We start from the raw sequence: 13,777 nt of genomic DNA, 5'->3' as shown, positions 1-13,777 counted from the left end.
TTATAAATGGTCCTTTAAATCAGGGGTGTCAAACGTACGGCCCACGGGTCGGATGGTATAATCCGGCCCATAAAGGAATAGAAAAAGATACAAGGATGTTGAGGGGAAAAAAAATCAAGTTTCTTACCCATTTCTGTGGCGAGTTAGAGTTCTTTAAAGAAATGACCGTTATGTTTAATTCCACCACCAGTGGAGCAAAGGAAACGCAAGACCGGCAACAAGAGATATAAAAATAAACAATGTGATAAGTGATTAGGCTACTAGGTTGGTTAAGGCTGTTTTTTTTTTACAAAAGAGACAAAAAAAGCTATAGATAACAAGTTGACTTTAGAAATTTTACTATTACTGGTCCACAGGACCGGCCCTGGGCTGCACGACGCCCTCGGTGAAACGCAATTAGATTTGTGGATTTCCATTGTGAAAGGAGGAGTTAAGCCAGTTAAAGTTTTCTTTTCCAACCAAAAACATGAATATTTTTTTACCTAAAATTGGATGAAATTTCAAACAGTTGCACGCAAATAAAACAGACACACCTCTGCTTCAAGTCAGTTTTTCTTCATCTTCTTTCCTTTTTTGACCTTAAATCTGGAACTGATGGTTTTTTTTGGTGCTTTTTCATCCTCAACATTTTAAAGAAGCACCAACAGCGGCAACGCCGCCTCCAGCCCCCCACCTAACTTAGACGGGGAGGATTGGAGGAGTAGTAGTAGGATAGGATGAGTCAGGATAGAAGGGTTACTACGTGGGGCAAAAAAATATTAGCTATTTTATGTTTTTATTATTTTATACATTTTAAACAAAATGAGATGTCAAACTGTAAGAAATAAAACAAAAAAAATAAAGTAGAGCCAAATCATTAGAATTTGGTGCTCCTTCCAGCAGATGGTGCCTTAGGCAGCTGCCTAGGTGACCTATGCCCAGAACCGCCCTTGCTAATCCAGCCCACTTGAATCCGTTCCCTGAATCAAGATGAGATTGAAATCCCTGCTTTAAATAAAAGTATTACACATTTAAAAAAATGTATTTGTTAATAAAAAATCAATAGCAGCTGAAATCTTTGGAATTTTTTTTAATAACTTTATACAAAATATACAAGTTCAAGAACATTTTCTCCCTTTTCCACCCGAAGTTTCATTTCTGTACATGTCTGTAAAAATGCTCCATAAAATAAAGCTCCCTGCAGAGCAGCAGGCCGTGCACGTCTCCACGTGTTTGTACAAAACCATAAAACAAAAGGGAACCCGACTTTTGGCACATCTACATCCAAAACCCCCCACGACGCAGCCGCTGCTTCTCTAGACTAAATGATGACGGTTGTACGTGACAGCAGAGCGGTGTCTCCGTTACGTGATGTTCGTCTTCCGTTTCTTGAGGCGTTCCCGCCAATCTTCAGGCAGAGCCTCAAAGTTTGCGTTCTTCGAAGCTTTCCCCCTGAAAAGCAGAAGCGACGGTTAGAGCAGGAAGGATCACAGATCAGACTGAAGGCCAGAACGCTCACGTCAGCAGCTGCTGATGCTTCCACTCCTCGATGCTCTTCTTGTTGAGCAGATCTCGGTCTTCATCGCTGGAGCTGCTCTTCTCCTCTTCGTCCAGCTCCTTCTGGATGCTCTGCCACTTCTTCACCAGCGAAGGCATTTTGGTTTTACTCTTCTTGGTCTGGACAGAAGGAGGTCAGATGAGTCTCCGGTTTAAAGACAGAAGGAGGCGGTCGGTGACTCACGCTCACCTTTTCCTTCTTTGGTTTCTTGATCTTTTCTACCGGCGGTGCTTTTGGTCCAGGAAGTTCAAAGGGTGGATTGGATGGAGGCAGTGGTGGCTGAGGAGGTAAAGCCGGGACAGGAGGAAGAGGAGGCTCACAGGGGAGCAGAGGTGCGGCGATGGCCGGCACACCCCAGTAGGCCGTGGCAGGAATCAGAGGCACTGCAGACGGAGCAAAGTGTGAGGAGACCACGTCTTCATGCTCTTTCACCGTTTCTCAAATGAGTTTTGGTCTGAATAATTAATAACATTTAGAAATATTTAAAAAGAGCCGGGAATCGATTAAAAAATTAATTAATAATTGCAAATCTGGATAAAAGTAATTGCGAATAATCGCCATTGATTTTTTTTTTTTATTACAGCCACTTATTATCTTCAAATAATCACATGAGATAAAACACAAAATTGCACATTTAGAACATTTATTTTTTTAACTTAAAATTTTCACTACTTTTCTGTATTTTCAAAGTGAAAGACTACCTGCTTTCTTATTCGGTATCATTTTAATAAGCACAACCTCACCTATGTGACACCACCTTTATTTAGTCATGTTTCCATGTTGTATTCACACACTAACAATCACACGTCAACATTCACAGCCCTAAGAAAATGAATGAGAAAGTCTTCAAATTACAACATTTTAAGTAGATTAGCAACAAACCTTTTAATATATTCATGGTTTATCTTTTCATCTTTTATAGTCATTTAAAAAAATGGAGTTTAGCTAATATTTTAGCAACATGCTAACGTTTTTGGCTAATTTATTTTACTGGAATTTTAGGTTATTTTGCAGTTAAACTTTTATCTAAGCAACGTGATAGCTTTTTTGGCTGATTTACTAAGGTTTTTATGCTAATTAGCAGCTTAGCTAATATATTGTCAACTTGTTAACGTTTTTACAGGCTTATTTAGAGTTTTGCTAATATTTTAGCACCAAACTAACATTTTTGACTAACTTACTGAGGAAATTTAGGCTCTTTTGGAGTTTAGCTAGGCAACGAGTTAGCCATTGTTGGCTAATTTGGCATCTACTGAGGTTTTTTGGGCAAATTTGGAGTTTAGATCACATTTAAACACCACACAAAATATTTTTGCAAAATGTGCATGTATTAGGGATTTTTAAGCAATTTTACAACAAAACTTTCAGAAATGTAGGTGTACTTCAGCGTTCTTTCAGAGTTCTTTAACGAAATTTGCAGTCTTTAAGAAAATTTAACATTTAGCAAATAGCTTTTGCATTTTCAGCAAATCCCTTCATCAATTAAAGTAAATTGCGTCACCATTTCCAGCAAAAACTTCAGCATCTTTAGTGACTGATTTCAGTAAAAAGCATTCACACTCACATTATCTCACGTAATAGAGCTTTTCTAGTTTAAAGTCCAACTTTGGGAGAAGAAAGCTAAAAAGCTCAGATGGTCATCGTGTCAGTAACAGTGGGAGTGGTTCAGGTGCTTTTACCTGCACTAGGAACTGGCTGCGTGTAGAGGATGGGACTGCTGCCGATGGTGATGGATTTACCCATCTGCCCCGCTTTACGTTTCTGCCCCCTCCCCAGAGGACTCAGGTCCATGTCCTGAGTCAGAAATAGGAAGTCAGAAACAGAAAGGAGGCGCATTCAAGCACCGACGACCCACGACACTGTGACCAGATGAAGCTGCGCCCACCTTCAGGCCGGCGGCACCGCACACCAGCAGAGACCTCCCGTCTTCCTCCGTTCCGGGCGCCGGGGGCTCCTCGTCGTTCTCGTCGTCCATCTCCATCTCCACCTCCATGATCTCTCCATCGCTGTCTGGAGGGGGAGGAGGGGGAGGCGGGGAGTCTGGGGGGAGAGGCGGAGGAGGGGGGTAGCGGGAGGGTGGAGGGGGGCTGCTGGGCAGTGGCGGCTGGGACGGGGACCAGAAGGCGGTCGTGGCGGGCTGAGGAGGCGGAGGAGGATCGGTAGCAGGAAAAGCGGGAGGTTCTGAGAAGATCCGGAAGAAAACGTTAAAAACCGAAATGAAGAAAAGACGAGCTGAAAACATCCACAGACCTGCAGGAACAGCCGCTGGTTCGGGCGGTTTGGCGTCCCCCGGTGTCTGCGTTGGGGCGGCGTCCTCCTCCTTGTCCTCCTCCGTTGGGAACTCCCACTGGGAGGCGCCGGTCCGGTCCCTCACATAGAAATAGCGTCTGTGCTCTCTAGAAATGGAACAACAGAGAAGGAGACAGGAGTCTCAGCTGCCGTTTCTGACTCCTGCTGAGGAGCATGAAGCCCTGGAGACAGAGGGGAAGTAGGCGTGGCCACAAACTGTCAGCGTCCAGAACAAGGGCCCAATGAGCGGTTCTGGACAGGGAACCCACCTGGTTCTCAAGAACAACTAAAGCACAACTATTCATCTCTAGGTCCTGACAGTAGATGTTTGTTCTGTTTCAGACAAGCAGCTCCCTCCCAGACAGCAGGGAGGAAGCTCCTCCCACATATGCATCATCATCACCATCATCATCATCATCATCAGTTCATTTACATCAGAATAATAGAAAAAAAAAATTCAGAAAGACAGATGAAATAAGAGTTGGTCTGACCTGCTGGGCTCCCGTCATTGCTCCATCTTCACCTTTTATTTGATGGCGGACACTCGTTGCTCCCAAGGCATCGCTCTGCTGCTTTGCATTCTGGGAATTGCAGTCCTGTAAAGGGCACAGCTGTCCCTCGAATCCAACCCTTCTAAGATACACCCCTCCCCATTTCTCTTTACTGAGACCGGTCTACAAACGCCCCCCCACACAACAGGGGGCTCAGGAGTCAGTTAACGGGACACGGAGCGCCCCACACAAAACCCCCAGAGTTCTGGTACGTTTTTCTGATCCATTCGGACTGGTGACGCTTCTCCCCAAGTCATGTTATAAAGTCTGCAACCTCGGCACTGGGGGGGCTGTAGTCACACCGTAAGACTTTTGGGGGGCGAGGGAGGTATAGATGTGAAAGGTAAGGAGCGCGTACCTGTCCCAGTGGCAGGACCAGCCTTTAGGAGTGGCGTTAAGTTCATAATATTTTATGTGTTCCGCAGCTTCCTGCAGCCTGCGGCGAAGATAGACCCCATTCAGAGCGCCCTCCCTCCAGTCAGCGATACGAGTCTGCAACCACAAGAGGAGACAAGAGGAGGAGTGAGGAGGAGGAGCACATAACGGGAGACAAAGGGGAGTGAGGAGGAGTAGCGCAAGGCAAGAGGAGGTGAAGAGTAGTGAGGAGGAGCTGCAGGAAAAGAGAGACAAGGAGGAGTGACGAGGAGGAGCTGCAGGGAAAAGGAGACAAGGAAGAGTGACGAGGATGAGCTGCAGGGAAGGGGAAATGAAGAGGAGGGGCTGTTGGCAAGAGGAGGTAAAAAGTAGTGAGGAGGAGCACCAGGAAACGGGAGACAAAGAGGAGGAGGAGGAGCAGGGAAAAGGAGACAAAGAGGAGTGACGAGGAGGAGCTGCAGGCAAGAGGGCATGAAGAGTAATGAGGAGACAGGAGGAGGAGCTAGAAGGAAAAGGAGACAGAAGGAGAAGCTGCAAGCAAGAGGAGGTGAAGTGGAGGAGCTGGAGGAAACAGGAGAAAAAAAAGGAATGAGTGAGGAGGAGCTGAAGGTAAGAGGAGATGAAGAGTAATGAGGAGACAGGAGGAAAAAGGAGACAGAAGGAGGAGCTGCAGGGCAAGTGTAGGTAAAGAGGAGTGAGGAGTTGTAGAAAACAGGAGACCGGGAAGACTGAGGAGACAGGAGGGGGAGCTGCAGGGAAAAGGAGAAGAAGAGGAGTAAGGAGGAGTAGCTGCAGGGAAGAGTAGACAAAGAGGAGTGAAGAGGAGGAGATGCAGGGAAGAGTAGACAAAGAGGAGTGAAGAGGAGGAGATGCAGGGAATAGGAGATGAAGAAGAGTGAGGAGACGGGGGGAGGAGCTGCAGGGAAAAAGAACAAAAAGAGGAGTTACAGGCAAGAGGAGACAAAGAGGGGAGGAGGAGCTGCTGGGTCAGAGCGACAGCTTCATGATGGATTCAGATGAGTATTTTTAACGCCGAGCGAATGAACGGTTGAATATTTCATGAGCGGCTCCTGAAAAAGAATTCTCACCTCAGTTTGCAGCAGCAGCAGGTGGAAGTTTGAAATGGTCTTCTTGTTAATCCCCAGAAACTCCATCTTGCTGGTCAAAGTGTTAGCCAGTTCTCCGATCTGAAACTGCATTTCAACAACGTTAACACAAAAACAACAACCGCTTCAGGTCACGCCAACAGGTGAGCAGCTCACCTTCAGCTCCGGCGTTTCAACCTCCTCTTTTATGGAAGGTTTGGAGGCGGTTTTGTCTTCAGAACCGTCGGATTCCTTCTCTTCTTCCACAAGACCTTCTAAAACTTTAGGCGGAGCTAAAAAACACGACGTTTTCATTAACTCCAGGTGTGAATTTGAAAACACGTTCAAGTCTGCAGGTTTTACCTGCGCAGACCCTCACCTGTCTCTGTGCCGTCCGGCACGTCGGAGCTCCTGCTGTTGGAGTCCGGGCTGGCAGCGGAGGGGAAGACGCTCTTCCAGCGGTTCTTCTTCAGCAGAACGCCTTTGGACCCGGCCGCCTCCTGGCTGGCCTCGGAACACGGGCTGGAGCCTCCTGCGCTGGCGTCGCCCTCCTCCAGCGCCCGCAGCTCTGCCTGAGGGGCAGGTGATAAGACACCTTCATCACTTCCTGTCTGGGTTTTTCACCACAATTCACAGCATCCATGAACCTCTTTAGTTTTCATCAGTAACGTTAAAATTATTCTCTAAAACAGGCAAAAATCCATGGATGTAAGTAAAGATCTGTGATGGTCGTCGTGCTTCATGAAAGTACCAACATCCATCACTCAGACTGGAGATTCTACTGATCATCTTTTGACTTTCATGGATTTTGGAGTCCGTTTTTAGCACAATTTCAATCCTTTCTATTCATCCTGCATCTCCTTCAGGAAATTCCTGCTTGATCAGTTTATTTCTCAAATGAAATAAAATCCCAAAATTGTAACAAAACTCCTTCAGATTCTTCAAGAAGGACGAGATAAGAACGTCAGCAAACTACCATCACCATTAAAACCAAAACCATTTCAATAAACAGAACTTTAAGTTTCTAAATATTATTAAAAAGCTCAGTGCCTCACCTGCACATCCTACGGATAATAATTACTATATGAAATATTTCAATGTTACCTAAGACAATTAATACAAATAATAATTTAAAACCTAATTGGATTGAACTTTATTCATATCCCAAAGGGATAAATTCACCTGTTATAGCACCACAAAAAGTCAATAAGTTGCATAAAAAAAAATCTCAACTCCTCAAGACATGTAAATGTAATCAGAAAATACATGTTTGTGTTCAAAGATGTTAAAAAGGCCTCAATGAACAAATGTTTTGATACAATGTATATTTATGCTTTATTGGTAGAACATGTGCAGGTGAGGCTCTGCGCTTTTTCAGAAATATTTGGAAGCTAAAAATTCTCTGTTGGAATTTTAATACTGGTAGCTTGCTAACATTCTTATCTCATCCTTTTTGAAGGATTTCTGTTCATTTTTAATAAATTTACAACTGTGGCCTGGCAAAAGGCAAAACCATTTGATCATGTTTTAGACCATGTTTTACCTAATGCATGTTTGGAAGCTTTTCAAAAAATACATTTTTGGCCTTTATCTCATTTTCTTTTTACTGATCCAAAAAATAATCTTAACCGTGATCCTTAAACTGTGACACAATCCAAACTGTGAGTTTTGTAATCCGTTACACTCCTAACCATAGAAAGCCGAGTCCTGGAACAAAGATCGACTAGTAAATTGAGAGCTTTGCTTTCAGGCTCAGCTCTCTCTTCACAACGGAAGAGATAAACTACGTTAAGGGTAAAGTTTTGATCCTGGTTCAGAACTACAGCGATCTGGATCAATAAAGCACCAACACGACAGAGAAGTCAGGACGGACATCCATTTACAAAAGAGCAGAGAGAAATTTGTTTTAGATTCTTCAGCTGAATAGAACCATAACTGATCAGAAATGCAGTTTAAAGAGTCGAAACTTTGAACACTTAGTGTTATTTGTTCATTTGAAAAGTAGAAAAACAAAATGTTACTGTGCAGTCAGGAGTTGTGAAGCTTTAGGAGCCGATTCAAACTAAAACACAAACAGTTTTAGTTTGTCATCACTGAATAATCATCAACTCTGCTCCATCTACAACCCACCTTCTTTCTCTCCAGAGCCAGTTCCAGCTCCATCGTGTCTTCCTCTGGCTCGTCTTCATCAGCTTCTGGGTTTTCTCCTGATGGTTTTTTTATGGCGAGATCTTTCTGGACGGCAGGGGCCGACTCTGACTCCCGTTGGGGCGTGGAGGGAGACCCTACGGGCTTCAGAGCTTCTTCCGTATCCAGGCTGTTTTCCGGTTCATCCAGACCTTTGAGCAGTTTTTTCCTCCACTTCTCTTCTGCTTCTTTGACTTCCGACGGGATCAGAGGAGCCAGAAGAGACGCAGCCACTCCTTTGTGCTCTTCCTCCTCATTTGTGAGGGCCACCACGCTCTCCATGACCTCCTGTTGGACAGAAAACACTTCAGAGGAGCAGAAACACAGATGAGCAGACTCACGTTTGGGTGAACTGAACTGGCCTTTGTTTTGGTCTCTTTCACCGCTGGGGGGGTTGCTGTCGAAGCCACGTATGCTGTATGTGCCGTGCCTTTGCCGTTGACACTAGAAACATGCAAAATGACTTCTAAGTGCACAGCTGGAACCTGATCTGGGGTTTAATCATGTTATTTCATACCGCTGGATAAAAAGGGAAGCGATCTTCTCTTCTCACCTGTTGGAATATTGTCCCAGGCTTTGCACCTGATCGGCGAGATAATGTGGCAGCTCCCAGGAAACCTCGTTGGTCAGAGTGTTCCAGTAATAATAGCAGCCAGAGTTCTCGTCCCAAACCTCCTGCCAGTCTCCCATCTCAACTCCCACTGAGACAAAAACGAAGCTCGTTTGACGTTTACCAAAATGACAAGACCTCCAAACACAAGAGGTTTTAAACAACACGAGAAGACAGAAGAGGCTTCTGCTGTGCAAGATGCTCAACAACAAAAGTATCTTTGGATGTTGATTTTTTTTATCAGCCAGGTGAGTCAAAAGATTTCCTTCAGTCGCAGGAATGAAGTCCTGAAGACGGGAATCGTACCTCCAGCCAGTGAGTTCTGCGTATCGTATTCAAAGTCTCCACTCTGCTGCTGATGTCCATCATCGGTTGCTGACGGCTGTGCTTTAGCTTCAGGTTTAGGCGGCACAGAAGCAGGCGGAGCTGCTGCCTCTTCGGAGCTTGGCTGAGTTGTGATGGCATCAATTTCCTGCAGAAATATTAAAAAACGAAAAAAAACATCATGAAGTTGAACTTGAGCACAATTCACTTGAAATGAGACCTTCACAGTCTCTCAGTCATAACAAAAAAGAACGATTACGTGGCCTTAAACTTGTTCCTAAACTGTGATGTAGCACTGATTCTGCACAAATTCCTGATCTTTTTTCTTTTCAACTTATTATTACTTTATGTATTATTATAATAATTCTTTGATGAATACAATCTGCACAAATTGTCTTTTTTAATGAGAATATTTCAATTATTGTTACTGATTAATATAAATGATTTGTCTGTGGATGTTTTTAAATTTGATTACATCACTGATATTAATGATCTTTTATAACCTGAATCTTTTATTGTAGAGTATTAATATTTTATATTAAGTCCTGAACCAGAAAATGATCGAGTCGGGGTGGGATTATATAAGTTCGCTTCTTTCCACTCCCTTTCAAGCGATCTACTTGTGATTCATTATGTGATGTTATTTCATGTATTATGACCTGATTGCTTGAAATAAACCATTTCATTCATTCATTCAAGTTAAGGATGATCATAAAGAAAGACGATTAAAATTATTTTACAGTATTTTTACTTTTTTCCCAAATGTTAGACACTGAAGGAAAGAGAATCGTTGCTTTAAATGATTTCTGTCTCAACCAGCAGCGTTCTTTTTTTTTCAACTCACCGAAAAAATACAAATACATTCCAGAGGCGTTTTAAAACAAGTGTGTTTTAAATAACTGAATAATTAGAATACTCACAGCCATGAAATTGGCCAAAGTGCTGTCAATGTCAGCTGGCTGGTTGTGTTGAGAATTTGCAGCTGAACGTTGAGAATCTCCAGCATCTTCTTCCTCACTGTCCTCATAGGCTCCAAGGAGGGTCAGACCCTCTACAAGAACAAGAAAAACAACTTCAGACCTTCACACCTCATGGAGAAGACCCCGTCCACCATGCCATGAACTTACGGGTGGCCTTCACTGTTGGCGCGTTTGGGTTCGTTCGTCTTCCAAATCTGTGTCCATCTCCATCCTGTTCATCTGCACAGAAAATGATCACAAAGAAACATTTTTTTAAACTGTTTAACGCAGCCACAAACTGGCTGACTAAGTGTCTATAAGAAACAAAAGGTTTATGGTTCAGATTTATGGGTTCTCTCTGTTTGGAACGTGCTCTCATTTTTTAAACCTGTTTTACTGGTTAACTGGCGAATCTCTGCGTTTCCCTTTAGTGAATGCCGTGGGAGATGATAGGATAGGCTCCAGCAACAAATAACTAACTCAGGGTGAGATGTTTGACTAACTGATTCTTGTGCAGAAAGTTCAATAGTTTCTCAGTGTTTATAGTTTCCATCACTACATTTATGCATAACTTTAGTTTCTACATAACTAACCAGTTCTTTGAAGACATTTTCCCTCAAAGTTTATAATAATGTTTGTTTTTTAATATGGTTGCAGGACCACAGAAACAAATGAACTCAGGTCAGTGGAGTTAGCTTAAAATTAATTATGTGCTAAACTTTTACTAAAAACACACCAGTTACGCTTTCCTGATCTGAAACTGAATGGGGACAAATAGAATATTATAGAAAATAGAATATTAACTTTTTACATCAAAAGTGAAGCCAAAATTATCGTAAATGCAGATACACGCAACAGTCCTATAAATCACATAACCCTGACCCGCAGAAAAATGTCCTGGACGCCCTGGTTTGACAAGAAAATGAAAATTACGACTTAGCCGCTGGCTTAGCATAAAGGCCTTACCTGACGGTGAGATTAGTTTAGGGTAAACAACGTTCAAACTCACCTTTCATTTATAAGTACGTTTACTGAAAATAATTATTTGTCACTAACATCAAATAAATAAAGTAGCAACTCTTTGGTAAAGTTTCTTTGCAGTTTGACAGCGAAGGATTAAGCTATTAGCTAACATGCTAGCATGCTAACGTGCCGAGAAAGCTACCATCGGATCCCGAAGGCGCTTCTTCCCTTTCTCCGACATTCGCACCGCGGTTACCGGGAGGGGAAAGTTGCAGGATCGTTCTTCGTCCCACGGCTGCGCCTGCGAGGCGACCTTTCTTGCCCATCCTCGGCTCGTTGGCTGCCTGAGTTCTCGCACCGCCGCTCGAAGCCGACACAAAGAAGAGGTGTCCCTTCCGGTCCGTGTCAACAACTTCCGGGTCGCGAGGGGTCGCAGCCCAGTTACGCTTGAGCGGCGAGCTGGTTGTTTATGAACCTCTCAGGACGATATAATCAAACAAATGAGGTATTTGTGTCAGATATTTGGGTTCGGAACCGAGTTTTGTTTCCTTCCTGTCTTGTTGGGCGCAGTTCATGGAAGCTCCCAGAGTTCCACTGGGTTTTGGAGCGGATATCCCCTCTAATGAATGATCTGAAGGAATCCCCGGGGAGGCAGCAGTCCACCGGGAGGACACCCTGTCCCGGGCCGGATGCCATGGGGGGCGCAGTGGGGCCGCTTCTGCTTTGGCTGCAGGATGTGGCGGCTGTGACTCTCCTGAAGGCCCGGAGGACCATCTTCCAGGCCGCCATCCTGTTCTGCATCCTCTGCCTGCTCCTGTGGGTCTCCATATTCCTCTATGGGAGCTTCTATTACTCCTACATGCCCTCCGTGAGCTTCTCCACACCGGTGCACTTCTACTACTCCTCGGACTGCAGTGGTCCGGGGCTTTGCTCCTTCCCTACAGCCAACATCTCCTTCATGAGGAACGACAGAGACCCTGTCATGGTCAGCGGGCAGCCTTATCGAGTGTCTCTGGAGCTGGAGATGCCTGAGTCTCCTGTGAACGAGCAGCTGGGCATGTTCATGGTCAAGATGTTTTGTTACACCAGGGGTGGGGGGATCATTTCCTCGGTGGGGCGATCTGCGATGCTGCATTACCGTTCTGACCTCCTGCAGACTTTGAGCACTTTCTTCTTCTCTCCTCTCCTCCTGACCGGCATGGCTGAGCAGAAGCAGCTCATAGAGGTGGAGCTCTTCTCTGAGTACAAGACAAACGCTTACCAACCCACCATCGGCGCCGTCATCGAGATCCACTCCAAACAGGTGCAGATTTATTCGTCTCGCCTACGCATCCATGCCTACTTCACAGGCATACGGTACGTTATGTACAACTTCCCGGTAACGTCTGCCGTGATCGGCGTGGCCACCAACTTCACCTTCCTGAGCGTCATTGCGCTGCTGGGCTACCTGCAGTTCATATGGGGGGGGCTCTGGCCTCCCGATCAGGTGAAAGTCAAGGTCATGATGGGAGACAACACTCGCATCCAAAAGAGGACGGAGGAGGTCCGGAAGCGCATGGAGAAAGAAAACTCTCTGAAGGATCTGAGTTCTCCTGCGACGATCGAATCTTTAAGGGACATCCGGGGAAACGGCTCCGACGTTCCTGAAGCTCAAGATCCAAGAAGTGAGGAAGAGGAGCTGCAGGACGAGCAAGGTTCGCTGGAAGCAGACGGTTCGAGTGGACGCCCTGCAGCTCAGCCCGGAGACCTGGAGCTGAGGCACAGACCGGGGCCCTGGATGAGCCTCTGAACCACCAGCTGTCAGAGGAGCCGTCGGCGTCTGCTGGGTTCCAGAGAACGTCCTTCAAGGACCAAGCTCAAAATCACAAGAAAAACTCCCCTTTTCTGTTTAGTTTGCACAGATTTTGCTCTCTTGTTGTGAGCTCCAGTCGTATTGTTAGCAGATGTTGTGTCCTTTGACTTTAGCTGTCAATATTGTATCTTCATCAACCCGTTCGATCAGTTGGTTTTACCGTTCTGCTGGGGTCTGGTTTCAAATCTGATGCCAGTGAAGTTCTTGCTCCAACCTCTTCTCTCTGAAATCTCCTCAGAGGAGTTTCATTTGGGAAGAAGAAGATCTCAGTAAAAGTCTCTGACCCTGAAGGTCGTTTGCAGCTAAAACTTTTTCTTCTGTCTCAGTGAAACTGGGGACCTGCTACCTTTAAACACGTGTTTGTCGCTTTGCCAGGTTTTGCTCTTATTTTTATATAGATTCTATTGTTTCCATGACAACTAACCAGGCAGCGTTTTAGGCGAGGATTTGAAATCCTATGTGCTTGATAATAACTGTGTGTTCTTATGTTATAGTTCTGTGTTTGAAAAACTAAAGTTATGTAAAAGTTTGTAAATGCGGCTGCTGCTGGTTTGCAGTTGGACTCCCTGATGTTTCCGCTGGACTCTGTGAGAGCTCAGACGCCGACTCGGACGCAGAGCGGCGGCGTTGTGTTTTACCAAAGATTTGATTCAACCTGATGAGGCTCGAGAAAGACATTATTTATGCACTGAAAAATAAAATGAGCAAAAAGTAGTACGCTTCTGTTTGTCTGTGTTTGATCACAGTACATGATTTCATTTGTGAAATTTACTTTTGCTTTAAGTTTGCGTAAAATTATACAGTTTGACAAGAAAACATTTGAACATTTCACCAGATGATTCTACATTTCTTCCTCCACAAGCTTTGACCAACCAGTAATCAATGCCCAGAAACATTTTTATGAAGCAATAGTTTTTAAGAAATTTGTGCTTTTTGGTTTTTATAAATACTTTATAGACTAATAGATTTTTTTTTTACCTTAACAGGGTTTTACAACAGATTTTTGCTTCACATTCTGATTTGTTTCTACAGAAAAACAGATCCT

At 44.5% G+C, this 13,777-nt stretch overlaps 2 protein-coding genes across 3 annotated transcripts; one reads left to right on the top strand and one right to left on the bottom strand.

Moving 5' to 3' along the window:
* Window positions 1–1,056: 1,056 nt before the first annotated feature.
* On the bottom strand, window positions 1,057–11,284 carry fnbp4 (formin binding protein 4). Of its 2 annotated transcripts, none has more exons than XM_024281318.1 (17): window positions 11,137–11,284; window positions 10,086–10,157; window positions 9,879–10,009; window positions 8,941–9,106; window positions 8,578–8,725; window positions 8,387–8,468; window positions 7,968–8,312; window positions 6,217–6,409; window positions 6,015–6,130; window positions 5,841–5,945; window positions 4,736–4,869; window positions 3,788–3,933; window positions 3,423–3,718; window positions 3,217–3,331; window positions 1,727–1,920; window positions 1,499–1,656; window positions 1,057–1,431 (listed from the first exon to the last, which is right to left on the bottom strand). In XM_024281318.1, exons 1-17 carry the CDS (start codon window positions 11,204–11,206, stop codon window positions 1,344–1,346), a joined length of 2,559 nt encoding a protein of 852 aa, XP_024137086.1. In that variant the 5' UTR covers window positions 11,207–11,284; the 3' UTR covers window positions 1,057–1,343. The 2 variants fall into 2 exon arrangements, with proteins under 2 accessions (XP_024137086.1, XP_024137085.1); XM_024281317.1 differs by having other exon boundaries at window positions 11,083–11,276.
* A 28-nt stretch (window positions 11,285–11,312) lies between these two features.
* Window positions 11,313–13,446, top strand: bscl2 (BSCL2 lipid droplet biogenesis associated, seipin). The gene has a single exon (XM_024281357.2). The coding sequence runs from the start codon at window positions 11,350–11,352 to the stop codon at window positions 12,667–12,669; it is 1,320 nt and encodes a 439-aa protein (XP_024137125.1). The 5' UTR covers window positions 11,313–11,349; the 3' UTR covers window positions 12,670–13,446.
* Window positions 13,447–13,777: the final 331 nt, after the last annotated feature.

Source organism: Oryzias melastigma, linkage group LG6, assembly GCF_002922805.2.
Source record: "Oryzias melastigma strain HK-1 linkage group LG6, ASM292280v2, whole genome shotgun sequence".
Lineage (NCBI taxonomy): Eukaryota > Metazoa > Chordata > Actinopteri > Beloniformes > Adrianichthyidae > Oryzias > Oryzias melastigma.
The sequence above is the reverse complement of the archived record's forward strand: the minus strand, read 5'-3'. Positions and strand labels throughout refer to the sequence as shown.